The sequence below is a fragment of the Genypterus blacodes genome, unplaced genomic scaffold (assembly GCF_046128005.1).
Source record: "Genypterus blacodes isolate CSIRO-AG114 ecotype Tasmania unplaced genomic scaffold, CSIRO-AGI_Gbla_v1 ptg000010l_1, whole genome shotgun sequence".
NCBI classification, from domain to species: domain Eukaryota; kingdom Metazoa; phylum Chordata; class Actinopteri; order Ophidiiformes; family Ophidiidae; genus Genypterus; species Genypterus blacodes.
Genome location: NW_027466824.1, coordinates 642,839 through 658,311, shown reverse-complemented (window position 1 = coordinate 658,311; position 15,473 = coordinate 642,839). Strand labels below are relative to the sequence as shown.

Genomic DNA, 15,473 nt, shown 5'->3' with positions numbered 1-15,473 from the left:
ACACACACACACACTCAGTTGCTTTTGTAATCCTGGTTTTCTCGCAGACAGATGTGCACAGAATGCTCTGTATATGTAATGTGGAGCGACAATCTTTGTCTTCCTTCTACTGACAGCTTTGTCACTTGGGCTTTTGAGATGTTTGGATCTCTGGAGCTTTGACTGTGCTGTTCATCTGTGTAAAAGTGAGGATGACAGGCCACTTGTCCACTTTGCTAGAAATCTCTCGCTCTCTCTCTCGCCCCCCCCTCTCTCTCTCTCTCTCTCTCTCTCTCTCTCTCTCTCTCTCTCTCTCCCTCTCTCTCTCGCTCTCTCTCTCAGGCTTGGAGGATTTTTTTTATCTCAACGCCCCTAGGGCAGAGATTCAAACATCTGTCTGGCCCGCTTCACTTTCCTTTCCTCTGTCAGCCAGCCAGCCAGTGCCTCCCAGAGTCTCTCTCCTCCTGCATGCCTCTATTATGGGTATGATGAGGGAAGCCAAGGGAAGCACTGCTGTGGAGGGCTGCTTTACTCGGGTTTTGAAGGCTGATGGATGGATGGATGGATGGATGGATGGATGGATGGATGGATGGATGGAACAGCGCGCTCACACTCACTCCCCTAAAAAGTCTAGATTGTAGAATTTGCTTCTTCTCATTTCACAGTCTTGTATCAAGCGATCCACTGATTGATACAATCAACATACTCTCTGCTCTCAGTTTAGGATTTGCCCCAGAAACATGATTGGGAATTAGAGTAAGACACTGATTATTAAGGTTGAAATCTCTGTTGTCCCTGTGAGCTGCTTTTAATGTCATTATTTCATCCCCCTGCGGTTCTGATGCCGAGCTAAACAATATAGCAGAAATGCTACCACGGCAAATGAACGTTTGCATTTTAAAGGTTTTTCTGATGCGGGTTTTTCACAGCTACTTAACCACATCAATAGAGGACGCCTACATTTGTCGACCACATATTTTATGTAAGTTGCTGAAAGGCATATTGATGTGGATGTAAGCATTTGTCTGTAGCTGTTGACAATTTGTACAAACAAGATACAGAAAGAGTTGAGCAGCACAACGGTGTAACCTGTAAGTCATGGAAGTGTACAAAATGCAAAACAAAATGCGAGAAACAAATCTGTCATTTTACACTAGAGAGAGAGAGAGAGAGAGAGAGAGAGAGAGAGAGAGAGAGAGAGAGAGAGAGAGAGAGAGAGAGAGAGAGATGGAGAGGGAGAGAGAGAGAGAGAGCGAAAGGGAGAGAGAGAAGCATGACAACATGGGATCTGCAGTGACCTCCAGAGGCAAAATGTAGAAATCCAGCTAAATACAATGCTGGATTGTAAAATGTGAAATTAATTCCGCTACTTCCATCCATTTATCCACACAGCCATTTCCTATACCTGCTGTAGGGGCCAGAGCATTCAAATAAAATAAATAAATAACATATATATCTCATCTCTCTTTAGTATTTGAAGCGTGTGTGTGTGTGTGTGTGTGTGTGTGTGTGTGTGTGTGTGTGTGTGTGTGTGTGTGTGTGTGTCAATACAATGAGACCATTCTTCCAATCACCTCCAAACTTGCCAGTTCCCCATACTGATATCATTCAATATGTCATAGTTCCTAATGACATCATGACCGATGGAACAGTTGATACATTGAATGATGCCACAGTTCACAGGAATATAACAATTCTGGCAATAAACTCTATATGTACACGTCTGTACAAGTTACTTTACTGATGATTTTAAATGAAAATATTATAAATAAGATATAATGTATTAAAAGAAGAAGAACATCATGGCTAAAGGCTTATTGATATATATAATATATTCATATATGTATATAATTCTTATCAGTGTGAAGTTAAGAGAGCAAAGCCTAAACAAAAATGATGTAGATTTAACCCACAGCTCATTACAATGATCTTTTTCTACCTTCCCTGCTTTGTCTCTGGGTTGTGAGATGATTTCAACCATCAAGCCGGCACACACAAACACACACACACACACACACACACACACACACACTATATTCTGGCATTTGTTTGATGCAAAACAATATGTGGATCAGAGCGGGGAAGAGAGGAGTGGTGAGAGAAGTTTAGAACATTACACAGGATTCTCTTGAGACGTTCACAAACACATGCAAATGCACACAAACAGGCCAGCGTACACAGACGAAAAACATTTCATGCAATCATGACATCTGAAGTGTATCTTTCTCTCCTGCTTTAGACTAACCTATACACGCTTAAAGCTAGTGAGTACACATCATGTCTCTCTGCACTCTGAAAGCAGTAAACATTATTTTTAAAAGACGTTACATTCAGTTTTAGTTTGTCGTGTCTTATTGCACAAACAAAGGGCTCATTGTGTGTCATTCATTTGTAAACGTGCATCCCCAAATTGATAGACACGCAACAGGGTCATCCTTCATTTGCATTCTAACAAGTCCTTCAGCTATGACACCGGATCGTGTGAATTCATTACCATACAGGGCTGCAGTTTATCCTGCCATCTATTAGTAACGCCAATTAGTTTACTGGGGCAGTTTTAGGAGATGCAAATGGCCCATCGACTCACTTAGGCAAGCGTAGCTGCCTGAACATTTTCATGTCAAGGCTCCCCTGACGGACATTTGATACAGGTTTTTTAAGGAGTGTGTCCCAGTGACCCACATCAGAGAGATACTGGAGGGGCAGAGTTAAACATCTCTTTTATCTGCTGCAGTGGAGATTTGTTTATATTTAAAACATGCTACAGCCAGATTAACATGTTTCGCTTTGGTGGTTCTGGAGAGCCGTCTGAATCGTCAAACACGGGTGGATAGATAAGCATTTTTGCTCTTCTTCCTGGAGAGCTTTGGGCTGGTCGAGAAGCGTTTGTTGTAGTGTAGTGTTGTAGTGTAAAGTCCTTTGAGACGTTGGATGTGATATTGGTGTATACAAAATAAACTTGACTTCCATTGGCTATAATCTTATGAGGCGGCAGACAAACTGTCTTCTTGAACATCATTACGGCGCTAAATAAAACACCATTATTAAATCAGTGCAGCTATTTAAATAAGCACTCAGCTGTCAGTGCATCCACAAAACAACTTGTTGAACCTATCGGGGAGATCCTGAGACTTAGAGCACCGTTGTCATCGGCAGCCTACACTCCCCTCTTTGTATCCTCACACTGCTGTGCCTACGTTACTACATTTTAGATTATTCTACACTTTAAGACTTAAGGTAGCTTTAAATTCTGTGAATGTTCATCCAATTTATCTTAAAATATGTTTAGTAAATCAGCTAAAACATAAATTCCTTCCTTTCTTACCAAAAATAACCAAAAGCAAACTATAATGCAGCCACGTTTACTGCATGTCCACTGCCTGACTTGTCAATGCGAGCGTGCATTTTCCACTCAGAGCTTTGATTCACAAGCTGACAGACAATCACACACTGGAAACAGTACTGAAGAAAATGGAGACACTCTTCTAGAGTTACCTGCGGTTTTTATTGAAATAATATCAAAAATAATAATCATTATCACTGATATATGTTTCATTTGAAGGATGAAAAGTGCATTACTGCACTACAATATTTATGTCTCAAAATAATAAAACCCTATTTAATGAATTTATAGTGCCAAGAAATCAGGAAAACTCTATTCCAATGAAAGGGAACAAAGTGGGCTTCAAATGCGGTATCAACTTGTTTTTGGGAAAACAGTAGGAAATAAAATGTTACTGTCAACATCACCAGCAAGAAGAAGAAGCAAAGTGGCTCCTGTGGTGTTGGATGAACATTTCCGATGACCTGTCAGTGAACTTTGGACCGTGATAACTATTTAACTATCAGCACTACTACCTAACTAGTCAACACCACCGTGTTAACACTGACTGGTGAAAATCAGGTTACATCTATATTTAATTCCAGTAATGATCCGAGTGTTACTAATGAATCTGGTTTGTTACTAAGCGGCCACAGTGGCTGTACCTGGTGCTGCACCTGTTCACTGGACCTTTCTTTGTTTAGATGGAAGGAATGTTGCTATCCGGTTCCCATCTCCCCCTCGCTCGTAAACCATCGGGGTGTTCTTAGGTCAAGGTGGTGCACCTGCTCCCGGCTCCGGCCCCGCCTCCCCCCCGCGCCTCCCCCCCCCCCGCGCCTCCCGGACTACAGTACCCAGGGCGCACCGCGTCGCTCCACTCGCTCTCCGCTGCGCCAGTCCGCCTCAGTGACTCGCAGAACCAGTTGGGTTGGCCCAGCTTCTTCTCGCCTGCCTTCTCCGTGTGTGCTGCTGTTGTTGTTGCCTGGTGTCAACCTACGCCGAAAAGAAGAAGACATATCCCTCCCTCTCCAGTGTTGGAGGGCCGCTTCCAATTTGCCTTCACTTTCCAGCTCGCCGGCTCCATTGGCTTCCGCGCCGTGCCAGTCAACTCGCCTCCTTCCCAGCCCGAGTTGAGCAGCAACAGCTCGGAAACATCTGGCCGCCGCAAAGCGCTAGACTCCCCGTCCCTCCGCCTGCTCGCCGCGGCAGCTTGTTATGGAAATTAGTCTAAAGTCAATCTAGTTTAGTCTCGGAAGGAAACGGGAGGATTTGACGGAGGGAGCCGAGCAGCCGTCGGAGCGTGTTTGTCTGTAAGTGCTACCTCTCTCTCCTACAGGAGTCCGATGAAAGGAGGCTCGGGGTGGGTTAGGAGGGGAAAAAGTAGCTAAACCTGCCTTAGCATGACTCTGTTGTCTCCACACACATACAGTTGCCATGTTAGCTCTCTCTCCGTGCCGGTTCGGCAGCTGTTGTCATAGCACCGCGGCCTTCGGACAACTGGAAATCGCTCAATATTGTAGCCTGTCCTCGGCACTTTTGTTAGCTACGATCGGGCTACAGCTAGCTGTGTGGGTCAGTGTGTGTGAGAGCGTGTGAGTGTGTGTGTGAGGAAGCGCGTGTGTATGTGTGTGTGTGTGTTTGCCTCTCGGTGTGTTATTCGTGCTGTAAGAGATTAAATAGTGTTTTTATTTGCTCTGGTTGTGACCCTACAACCTGTAAGCTGCGAGGTTTACGCGGAGTTTAATGCTAATTTCCCTGCAGGATAAAGCTTTAAACTGTTACTGTTAACGGCTTCAGATGAAGTTTGAGATCATATTCTTAACTAACTCAGCCAATATGTTGGGATAAAAATGTCGGTGTCACATTATTGAATAAGGATAACAAATAAATAGAAATTAAAACAGCGCATTAATGTTGTAAAATGTAATTTGACGGAATTTACCGAACTAGCGATGTAAGGAAAGATGCCAAAAGACGGATTGCTGGAGTGAAGTTACTTAAAGTTTAAATAGGATTATTTAGTCTTTCCGATGTACGTGAACGTGTCATAAAGAGTCCGTGAAGTTAAAGTTTTAGGTATTTTACCGAAGTTATTTTAACGAAAGAGCGCGTCAACTGCTTCAAGTTAAATTGTATTCAAACTCGCTTCACTGGACAGAAACTATCTAAATATCTATAAAATAATCTCCCTTATTTGGCGTGTAAATGTTGTATACACACACATGTTACTGACAGCTGCTCAATATAAGGCTGCCGTAACGACCACGGTACTCCGAGAACACAACAAGCAATGATAAGCTGATTATTACTCTAATACTAATTGTTACAATTTCCGTTTTATAGTGTTGTTACATCATCAGGTGATCATTTTGTGTCGGGGTAATTTGTTGTGATATTTGTGTTTATTATTTTAAACATTATTGCTTAAGTTTTGGGGGCTGTTCTTTGTTTTTCACGGAGTCTGAAACATGAATTTGAATGTATGAATGATTGACACGAAACGAAAGCGAAATGACGCTGCTATCAAACGTTTCTCTCCGGTTTATGGTGCGTTCAGGAGCTACGCTCATCAGGTTCTGCAGGGTTTGTTCTCATTGTTTCCTCGCTCCTGTCAGTTGCCTTCAGGGTCCGTGTCCGGGGGCGATGGATGGGTGGATGAGTGAATGAATGGACGAATGAATGAATGCGAGACAAGGCAACACCGCTGAACCGTGAAGAAGTGGAAAACAATATCAGCTGCATGCTTCTGTCAGTTGCAAATGTGCTGTGTTGGTCTTTGTTTATAGTTACTGGAAGGAGAGAGCGACATAGACACAGAGAAAGAGAGGGGGGGGGGTGGGGGTGACACACACTCCTGGGCTGGTGGTAGAATCCTAAAACACAAGGGAAAGGTGGAGAGCAAGGTGAGATGAAGTTTCCACGCTACATATTTGCCAACTTTGAATTCTCTTGTCGCTGGGGTTTTTACGTTTTGGTTTGCAAATGCTTCCTTTTTTTAATTCCCAGAAAACCCCATCAGCATCCAGCTGCATTTAGTCGCCCCTTTTTTCCTCCCAGAGTGAGAAAAAGGGGGGTAAAGGGAGAGACAGAGACAAAGTTGCGTGGTGTTGGTAGAATGAAAGAGGAGTCTGGTGGCAGGAGTGTAGAGGAGGCAGCATATGGCTGTAGAAAGAGCACAGCTGGAGGTAGCATCTCCATCTGAGGATGATGTCAGAGCAGCTGACAGGCTGCCATCCACCCCACCTCCTCCTCCTCCTCCTCCTCCTCCTCCTCCGTCCCTCCACCGCCTCCACCCCTCCTCAGTCCTTTATTGTGAGCCTCAGCGGCAGCCTGGGAGAGTTAGTGCTGTGTGTGCGTATGTGTGTGTGTTCCCTCTGTGCGTGTGTGTGTGTGTGTTTGTGGCTGCCGATCAGCGCCAGTTAGGAGGAGGAGGAAGAGGAGGAGGGAGGTGGTATCTCGTTCCCCCTCCAACATCTCCTCCACTTTGCATCTGTCCCTCGCAGTTTGAGCAGCGTGTGTTTTTTTTGCCTGCCTCGCTCTTCTTCTCTCCTCTCCTCTTCTACCCACTCATTGATTCAGAGAGAGAGAGAGAGCAAGGAAAGGAAAGAGAAAGAAAGAGAGAGAGAGAGAGAGAGAGGGAGATACACAGCCCTTCCCAGCCTGAGCCCAGCTATTCTGCTACAGTGGAGTTAATCAAGTTGATGCATACTGCTGCAGGTATCGTTTCTGAGTGTGTGTTTCTGTGCGTGTGTGTGTGTTGTGGTCCCTGTCTCTGTGTGTGTGTGTGTGAGGGCGAACAGAGCAAGAATCTGTGGTAGCTAAAGCAGGTATTTTGTTTTGTTTTGTTTTGTGGGTGTGGAGTCGGTGTGTGTGTGGAGCCGGTGTGTGTGGAGCCGGTGTGTGTGGAGCCGGTGTGTGTGTTGCGTGGAGCTGCTGGTTGCTCAGCAGTGGAGTGGAGTTGTTGCTGTCTGTCTGGGGGGTAATTGCAGCCCGGGAATGCTGTGTTGGGTTTTTTAGCTTGTAGTCTTCAGGGCTGCATTAAAACTCAGCATTTTGTTTTTTTTTTGCGTTTGTGTGTTAAGAAGAAATCACCAGGAAGACGAATTCCCCGGGAAATCAATTCAACAAATGTAGATTTAACAGAGCCAAAGTGTTATTAATTGAATGATCAGCTGAAGAGATTCATTTAAGTCTGAATTAAAAAGTTATTTTATCATAATAACAGGAAAAAATATAATTCTATCAGATTTATAGATTAATATTAAGATACAAAAATATTTAATTTCCTGTCGCAGCATTAAAATAAGGAACTTTATCTAAATTAACTGAGTGTAGTATTTTCCTCCTCCTCCTCCTCTTCCTCATCGTGTTGTGTTGTGTTCATCTGTAACGTTTCTTAAAAGCACGGGCAATTTCCTCCTCTATCTCCTTTTCCTCCTGCTGTCGGCTGGAGTAGAGGAGACTAATTTAGAAGTTGCAGATTTGAGCTGCCTGAATTGGCTAGACAGCTGTAATCGCACTCCCTCCTAGTCTTAATCTCTTTATCTGGCTAGCAGCTGCCATATGGCCCCCGTCAGCTGGATCAGATGTGGGTAAGCCTCCCTCCCCGGCCGTCCCAGCCTCTCCCTCTCCCTCCCTGCCCCTCTGCTCCTCTCTCAGACCTCCTGCCTGAGCCGGGCCCGGCCCCGGGCCCCGGGTGACGGCGTGCTGCTGCCTCTCCCGGGTCTCCGCCCGCTTGCCCGTCCCCGCCGCCACCGCTGCCGTCTTTATTTTTAGCCATCTTTAAGGATTAGGATTGATGCTGTGACGAGCAGGGCACTTACAGTGATTGTATTGTAAATCTTCTCTTCTAGGTGGTGGAAGGTGGGGGTGAGGAAGAGGGCAGATTCTACTGGGAGGCCGATGTGCCCGGCTTTTTTTTGTTGCTCAAGATTCAGATTGGGAGTGTGTGTGAGTGTGTGTGTGTGTGTGTGTGGAGGGAGGAGGTGACAGAGGGGTTTGGCTGGACGGGGGGGGTGAGGAAGAGGAGGGGGGTGGGAGGTGTTACACCCTTGTCCCCGTAAGCCCCCTCATTAAAAACAGTCTGAGCGAGGCGGTGGGTGAGCGCGCACACACACACACACACACTAAACACAGGCGCACATACAAAACACTCACGCACGCACGCACGCACGCACACACGGACATTCTTGGTGTGGTTTCATTCAAATGAGGGGATTTAACTCCTTTGGTTAAGTGGGTATAGAGCGGTATAGAGCGGTATAGAGCGGGACAGATCCTCTTGGTTAACAGGTGGGACTTTGTCATCTTTCTCTTTCCTTCCTCTCTTATTCTCCAGATGCAGAGAGCAGATCTGTTGTTTATTTCTATTATCATGTCAGTAAAACCTAAGCGGCGTTCTTAGTATATTTTCTAAAGCGCCTTAATAAGAGTTGTGCGTCTTCTTCTCCTCCTTTAATCTGGTCTCTGCTATCTATCTGAGGCGATGCTGGCTGGTTGAAGGAGGTCCGAGCCGCTTCTCTCTCTCCACCGCTGCTATTTTCAATTGGCCAGTCCCTCTGCTCGGCTCGACTTAGCCTGTGGAGGTGGTTGGTAGGTAGGCTGGTACTAAGTGTGTGTGTGTGTGTGTGTGTGTGTGTGTTGTGTACGTGAGGACAGTGTGTGTGCAGCTGAAAGCCGGTTACCTAAAAGGGCTGTGCCAGGCCAGGGCCAAAGTGGGTTAATAAAAATAACCAGCGTAGGAGCGACGACAATCCAGGAGTGCAGGCAGAGGAGTTACAGAGGTAGAGAGAAGAGAGAGAGAGAGAGACGGAGGAGGAGGAGGAGGAGGAGGAGGAGGAAGAGGTATTTGTGGTTTACACGCCATGAATTCTGTGTATTGGTAAAAAAAAAGGTTAATAAGAAGGAAACGGCTTTATTACATTTAAATCCTAATTATCTTTAGTTTTGCTGCCTTTTTCCTTTTTTTCCCGTTTTGTTTATCGAAATTAGATTTGAAATTGATGTAGAATAAATGCGTGTGTGTGAGCGTGACCTCCTGGTGGCCTGCGTATGGAACACCCTGCAGAAACATAAAAATAACTACAACTATTTTAAATATTATGGAGTGTGAGCGATGAAGCCGGTGGCTGTGGATCTGCAGCAGTCTGAAGGAATTACAAGCTTGTGTTAAACATATACAGTATAGATATATATATGTGTGTGTGTGTGTGTTGCTGTGTGCTGCGTTTGTGTTCGCCTGGGATTTTTAACAAAACGTAACCATTTTTTTAAATGTTCTCCTCCTTCTTGCAGTTTTCCCGTCTCTCGCCCGTCCTTCTTGTGTTTCTGCGGCTTTTCTATCTTTTACTCTCGCCTCTGTTCGCTCTCTCTTTTTAAAATCCATATTTCTGGCCTCATTTTGTAACAATTTCCTAAACAAAATTGACTTTAAAATCTGTGTCTTTTAACAGAATCAGACCCGGAGGTACAGAAGTGTTTCCTCAGTCGTTTAGCTTTAAAGCGTGATGTTTCTTTCTTCCTCTCTCTCTCTCTCTCTCTCTCTCTCTCTCTCCGTGTGTCTTTCTCCTCATAAGAGCAAACATTTCATCACTAACTCTAACACTTGATCAAACCTGCACAGCGGCACGTTAGGAAGCCGTTATAGCTGCAAATTTAAAAGCTGACATGAGTGTGTGAGTGTGTGAAAGTAGCGAGCTGCGTCTCTAACCTGGGCTGCGTCTCTCTGTGCTCCTGCAGGTTATGAGGACGGCAGGATGGAGTTCCCAGACCACAGCAGACATTTACTCCAGTGTCTGAGCGAGCAGCGGCACCAGGGCTTCCTGTGCGACTCCACGGTGCTGGTGGGCGATGCTCAGTTCCGTGCTCACCGGGCCGTGCTGGCCTCCTGCAGCATGTACTTCCACCTCTTCTACAAGGACCAGCTGGACAAGAGAGACGTGGTGCACCTCAACAACGACATCGTGACGGCCCCGGCCTTCTCCCTGCTGCTGGAGTTCATGTACGAAGGCAAGCTGAAGTTCCAGGACCTTCCCGTGGAGGACGTGCTCGCCGCCGCCAGCTACTTGCACATGTACGACATCGTCAAGGTGTGTAAGAAGCGGCTGAAACAGAAGGCCAGCACGGAGGCCGACAGCACGCGCAGGGAGGAGGACGGAGGCTCCAGTTGCTCCGACAAGGCCGACAGTCTCTCAGACGGCTCCACGGGCCGGCCCGCTACCGCCGACCTGCTGCCCAGCGACGAAGAGGAAGACGGGGGTAAGACAGAAAGAGGAGCGCTGTGGCTGAGGCTGCCCACCGCAGATAGATCGGGGACGCCGGCCGTGGCCGCGGCCAGCCCGGGGCGCGGCGAGGCCGAGACTCAGAGCGGCGAAGGACCGGCGGAGGGAGGGAAGCTGCTTTCCCCGGCCGGCAGCCCCAGCAGCTCCACCGGGTCTCTGTCGCAGAGGTCACACCGCTCCCTGGACTCTCGTGGCGGGCACAGGGGCAGGAGGGTGTCGACAGATGCAGCCGACTGTGTCCTGGACCTGTCTGTCAAGCCAGTTGCCAGTAGCAACCACAGTAACCACCACCAGTCATATTTCAGCGGCGCAGCTACACCAGATAGCCTACAGAGCCCCTTGGCCGTGAGGGTGAAGGTGGAGAGGGGCGTGGCTTCGGACGAGGAAGAGGAGCTGAGAGGCGGGGACTACGAGATGGAGCACAGCGGCATCCCCAAGGTTACGGCGCCCAGCACCAACGGGGGCCTGAGCCACCACGGGGTCGGAGGGCCTCTGTCGGCCCAGCGCCGCCTGGGCCTGGAGGCTCACCTGTCGGCTCTGCGCGAGGCGTCGCTGGCCTCCGAGCTGGAGCGCGACGAGAAGGCCTCGGCCACGGCGGATGACGAGGACATAATGGGCGGAGAGAACGAGCGCGCCCAGGCCGAGGCGGCCAGCATAGACAGCTCCCTGCTGCCGTACGTCTCCAACATGCTGTCGTCCCCTCACACCCAGATCTTCATGTGCCCGCTGTGTAACAAGGTCTTCCCCTCCCCGCACATCCTGCAGCTTCACCTCAGCTCCCATTTCAGGGAGCAGGAGGGCATCCGCTCCAAGCCCGCCGGGGACGTCAACGTGCCCACCTGCACCATCTGCAGCAAGACCTTCTCCTGCATGTACACACTGAAGCGGCACGAGAGGACGCACTCCGGCGAGAAACCGTACACCTGCACCACCTGCGGCAAGAGCTTCCAATACTCACACAACCTCAGCCGCCACGCAGTGGTGCACACTCGTGAGAAGCCGCACGCCTGCAAGTGGTGCGAGCGGCGCTTCACGCAGTCCGGGGACCTCTACCGACACATCCGCAAGTTCCACTGTGAACTGGTCAACTCGCTGTCGGTGAAGAGCGAACCTCTGGCTCTGCCCAATGTCAGGGACTGGGCGATCGAGGATAGCTCACAGGAACTGTGGAAGTAGACACAGACTACAGGGATGGATGAAGGGAGAGAGAGAGAGAGAGAGAGAGAGATGGAGGGCAGAGAGGAGCAGGAGGAGAGAGAGAGAGAGAGAGAGAGAGAGAGAGAGAGAGGGAGGTGGTACAGTGTGATCTGGGGGCTTAGAGGAGTCATGTTCTTGTTTGTCGCAAATCTCATTCAATTGCACTTTAATAGCACATGAAAATGTTACTACTGAGTTGTTTCGTGGTGTGGGCTCATTTTGTTTGATTCTGATCTCTCTTACCTTGATTTTTGTTGCGAGCTCTGATCGGCGGTCTTCACTGCGTCTTAAGATCCTGGGCCCCGCTGAGAACGCCTTGCCTTTTTTGTGAGCGTTTCCACGTTGTGTTGGGCCTCAGAAACACACATACACACACACACAGACACACACACACACTCCGTGCAGGCCGACACGTGGGTCCCAGCTCAGCAGACAGCAAAGCCGCCGCCGTAAGAGTTCAGGTTGAACACACTGAAGTGAAGAAGCATTACAATACACTAAACGGGTACTGTGATCACCGTGAGTCCAGACATCACACACATACCTTTGAAGACGTGTGTGTGTGTGCTTGCGTGCGTGCGTGCGTATGTGTGTGTGTGTGTGTGATACTGCACTACTCGGGTAAAAAGTTTCACCTGACATGTGCGTGTGTGCGCGTGTGTGTGTGTGAGCGTGTGTGTGTTCATTTGATTTCCCACTGGCATGGAGGTGTCGAGGCGTCGCTCCCCGCTCTTCTTCTTCTCTTGTTAAGCTCTTTGGTGTTTGTGTGTGAAGGGGAAAGCCGACCGACTGACAGACTGATGATGGCACTCATGCAATGCACAGCCTCCTTTTTTCACTTCGAATCAATTTGAAGTATTTTCTAAAAACTGAAAAAGACAAATTACTATAATATCACTATTAATATTATTGTTCATATAGATTTTTTTTTTTTTTTTTTTTTTTAAACTAGCTAGCCGTCTTTTTGAAAACATCTCGTCAAAAAAAATGGTATTTAATTTAAAGGTTGTTGTAAATTGTTACGCTATAGTTTTAAAACTTTAATCATTTATTCTTTTTTTTTTTAAATTAATGATTATTCCTGTTCTCTCTTTTTTTTTCTTACCGTTTTGTAATGGGACCTGCTGTTGTTGCATGATGTCCAAACCTGTATATTTTAAAAATAAAATGTGAATTTTTGCTGTATTACTGTACACTTTGTAATTGATCAAATTTTTTGACAACAGGCTTCTTTTCTCTTTTTGTTTTGTTTGATTCTTTTGTGTGTGAATACAACGAGCAGGTGGCTCTGTGGAGAAAACTCAATATTATTATCACAGCTATGGATAAAAAAATGCATGAAATTTGGATTTTTTTTGTTTTGTTTTGTTTTGTCTTCTATCTTATTTTGAAGTTGTGGGGTTTTTTGCGTCGGGGGAAGGTTTGACAGTGAAGAGCTGAAGTTCTTCTCTCTGAGCTCCTGTAGAAGAATGTTACTGAATGTGTTTCCGTCGGACGTTGAAGCGAAATGAAGCATTTTAAGCCTGTGTCTATATGCACTGATCTCTCTGCTGTGTGTGTGTGTGTGTGTGTGTGTGTGTGTGTGTGGCTAGGTTATTACCAGTCAATTTAACCTACTGAAGATCTTCGTCCACCCAGCACTTCTTCCTCCTCAGGCGCTCAGTTTGTCCTCTGCTGTATGCATGTTCCAAATTTTCCATCTCTGTCTCCGTCCTCTCCCGCCCGTAGACGCGTTCCGGCCGCCGCTTGATTAATTCTGCTCTCTGGTTGCGCTTATTTCAGGCGGACTGAGTGCAGTTGTGCGGTTTGGAGTCGGCTCTGGTTTGAGACGGGCAGACGTGGATCAATCCTGCTGAAAGGTCAAGGGTCAGATGTCTTTTTTTCCCCCACATTGTTGGGTCTTGTTGAGTTGAGAGGTGCCGGGCCGGGTCGGGTCGATCCGCTATGGTGACCGGGCCCAACTCTGCGTCGGACACAGCAGTATGAAATGTAAGACGAGTGTGTGTGTGTGTGTGTGTGTGTGTGTTGTGCGTCGGGAGTTCTACTGAAAACCTAATCCTTACTTTGGAAGGAGAGAATTGGCCTGAATGCACCTTTTTAAGCTAAATGACATGAAATCAGATTTTGCTGAAAAGATGCCTTTATTCAAATCCATGTGACGGCGCTATGGAAGTATTTGATACTGTATAGCATTGAGACGTTGTTGTTTAATATCATGTCGTGTGAATTCATTGAATTGATCAGAAGCTGATGTCTTATAGTTTGACGGCGTGACCCGGAAGAGTCCGTTTCCTGTTTTTGTATGTGACTGTTGTTATTGGGACGGCGCCGCACCAGGGTCCTCTCACTTTAGACCTTTGAATTCTTCTGATTTTAATTTTCGAAAGTTATGGCCAAGCGTCAATACAATCCATGTTTGATGTAGAGATTCTGATGTTGAAAGTGAAAAAACTCCACGTTCCCTTTACTGACACTCCTACAGCATCAACCCCGAGGTGTGTGTGTGTGTGTGTGTGTGTCCTCATTGATGTGCATGTGGTGGCTGGGGTACGTGTGTGTGTGTGTGTGTGTGTGGGGGGTTGTGTGTGCAGCCTTGTCATCTGGTGGCACACACAGGCTTTGCCAGCTCAACAGTGTGGGTGACATTGCGGCAGTTTGCACCGCGTCGACTCGTATCTCATTTTTCTAAACGTTCTTCTCTGGCAGCGTCTCCGCATATGGACTCACTCCATCCTGCTGTTGTTTTCCTCATTACTGGTGTTTTTATTTCTTGTTTTATTTATTTGATTTGCTCCGTTCTGTTCCTCTGGTTGTACTTGACCGCCTTAAACTGCTGTAGTCCGGGGCTGTTTCTAGGTGTGAGTGTGTGTGTGTGTGTGTGTGTGTGTGTGCTGGAGGCGCGAGTGTGTGGAATTGTGGGAGCGATGTCAACTGCTCAAGATGCTGTGAACTAACCAGCCTGACGACACGGCTCCATCTTCGCTGTGCTTACTTGAAAACAAAAAAGGGGGGGAGGGGAGATTTGTGCAAGGTGTAAAAAAAATAAAAATTAAAAAAAAAATACAATGTTGAAATGTCCTAGACAGTTTACGGGCAGATAGAAGCGGGTGAGGGGCGTGGAAGGAAGGGGAGGGGCCAGTCTGATGTGAAAACAGGACAATCACTGTCTGGGAGAAACAAGCAGATTTGGATTCAGAGATCTTTGCTCACCCTTGAGTTTTCCTCTTTCAGTTCTTTTCCCTGTTGTGTTTTCTTTTCTCCAGATTTTAGTCATTTTTAGCTTTGACAATCATAGTTGGGTTTATTTTTCTTTCTCAAGGGGAGTAAATTCTTATTGTGTTATAGTTTTGTAATTTTTTGGTGTGCTGTTGTTGACATTTCTAAATTGTGTGCAAACTGCAATAAATTATAAGAATCTTGAAATTCAGCCACGGCGTGAAGTTGTGTTTTGTTTTTCTTGTGATGCCTCAGTTCAATCAATGTATTAAGGGACGATTTAGAATACACACACACACACACACACATACACACACACACACACACACACATACACACACACACGCATACACACACGCACACACACACGCACAATTAAATTTCCCTGAGAGGCGGGAGGTTTTTGAGACCTGTCATGTGGGTGGAAGTTGTGTTTTGTGTTTGTGTTTTGTGTTTTGTGTGTGTGTTTGTGTTCAGCA

At 46.8% G+C, this 15,473-nt stretch overlaps 1 protein-coding gene across 1 annotated transcript; it reads left to right on the top strand.

Annotated features, from left to right (window-relative positions):
- The first annotated feature begins 4,161 nt into the window (after nucleotides 1-4,161).
- zbtb18 (zinc finger and BTB domain containing 18) lies at nucleotides 4,162-15,205 on the top strand. Its single transcript, XM_076158844.1, has 2 exons — nucleotides 4,162-4,611; nucleotides 10,040-15,205. The coding sequence occupies exon 2, from the start codon at nucleotides 10,057-10,059 to the stop codon at nucleotides 11,755-11,757; it is 1,701 nt and encodes a 566-aa protein (XP_076014959.1). The 5' UTR covers nucleotides 4,162-4,611; nucleotides 10,040-10,056; the 3' UTR covers nucleotides 11,758-15,205.
- Nucleotides 15,206-15,473: the final 268 nt, after the last annotated feature.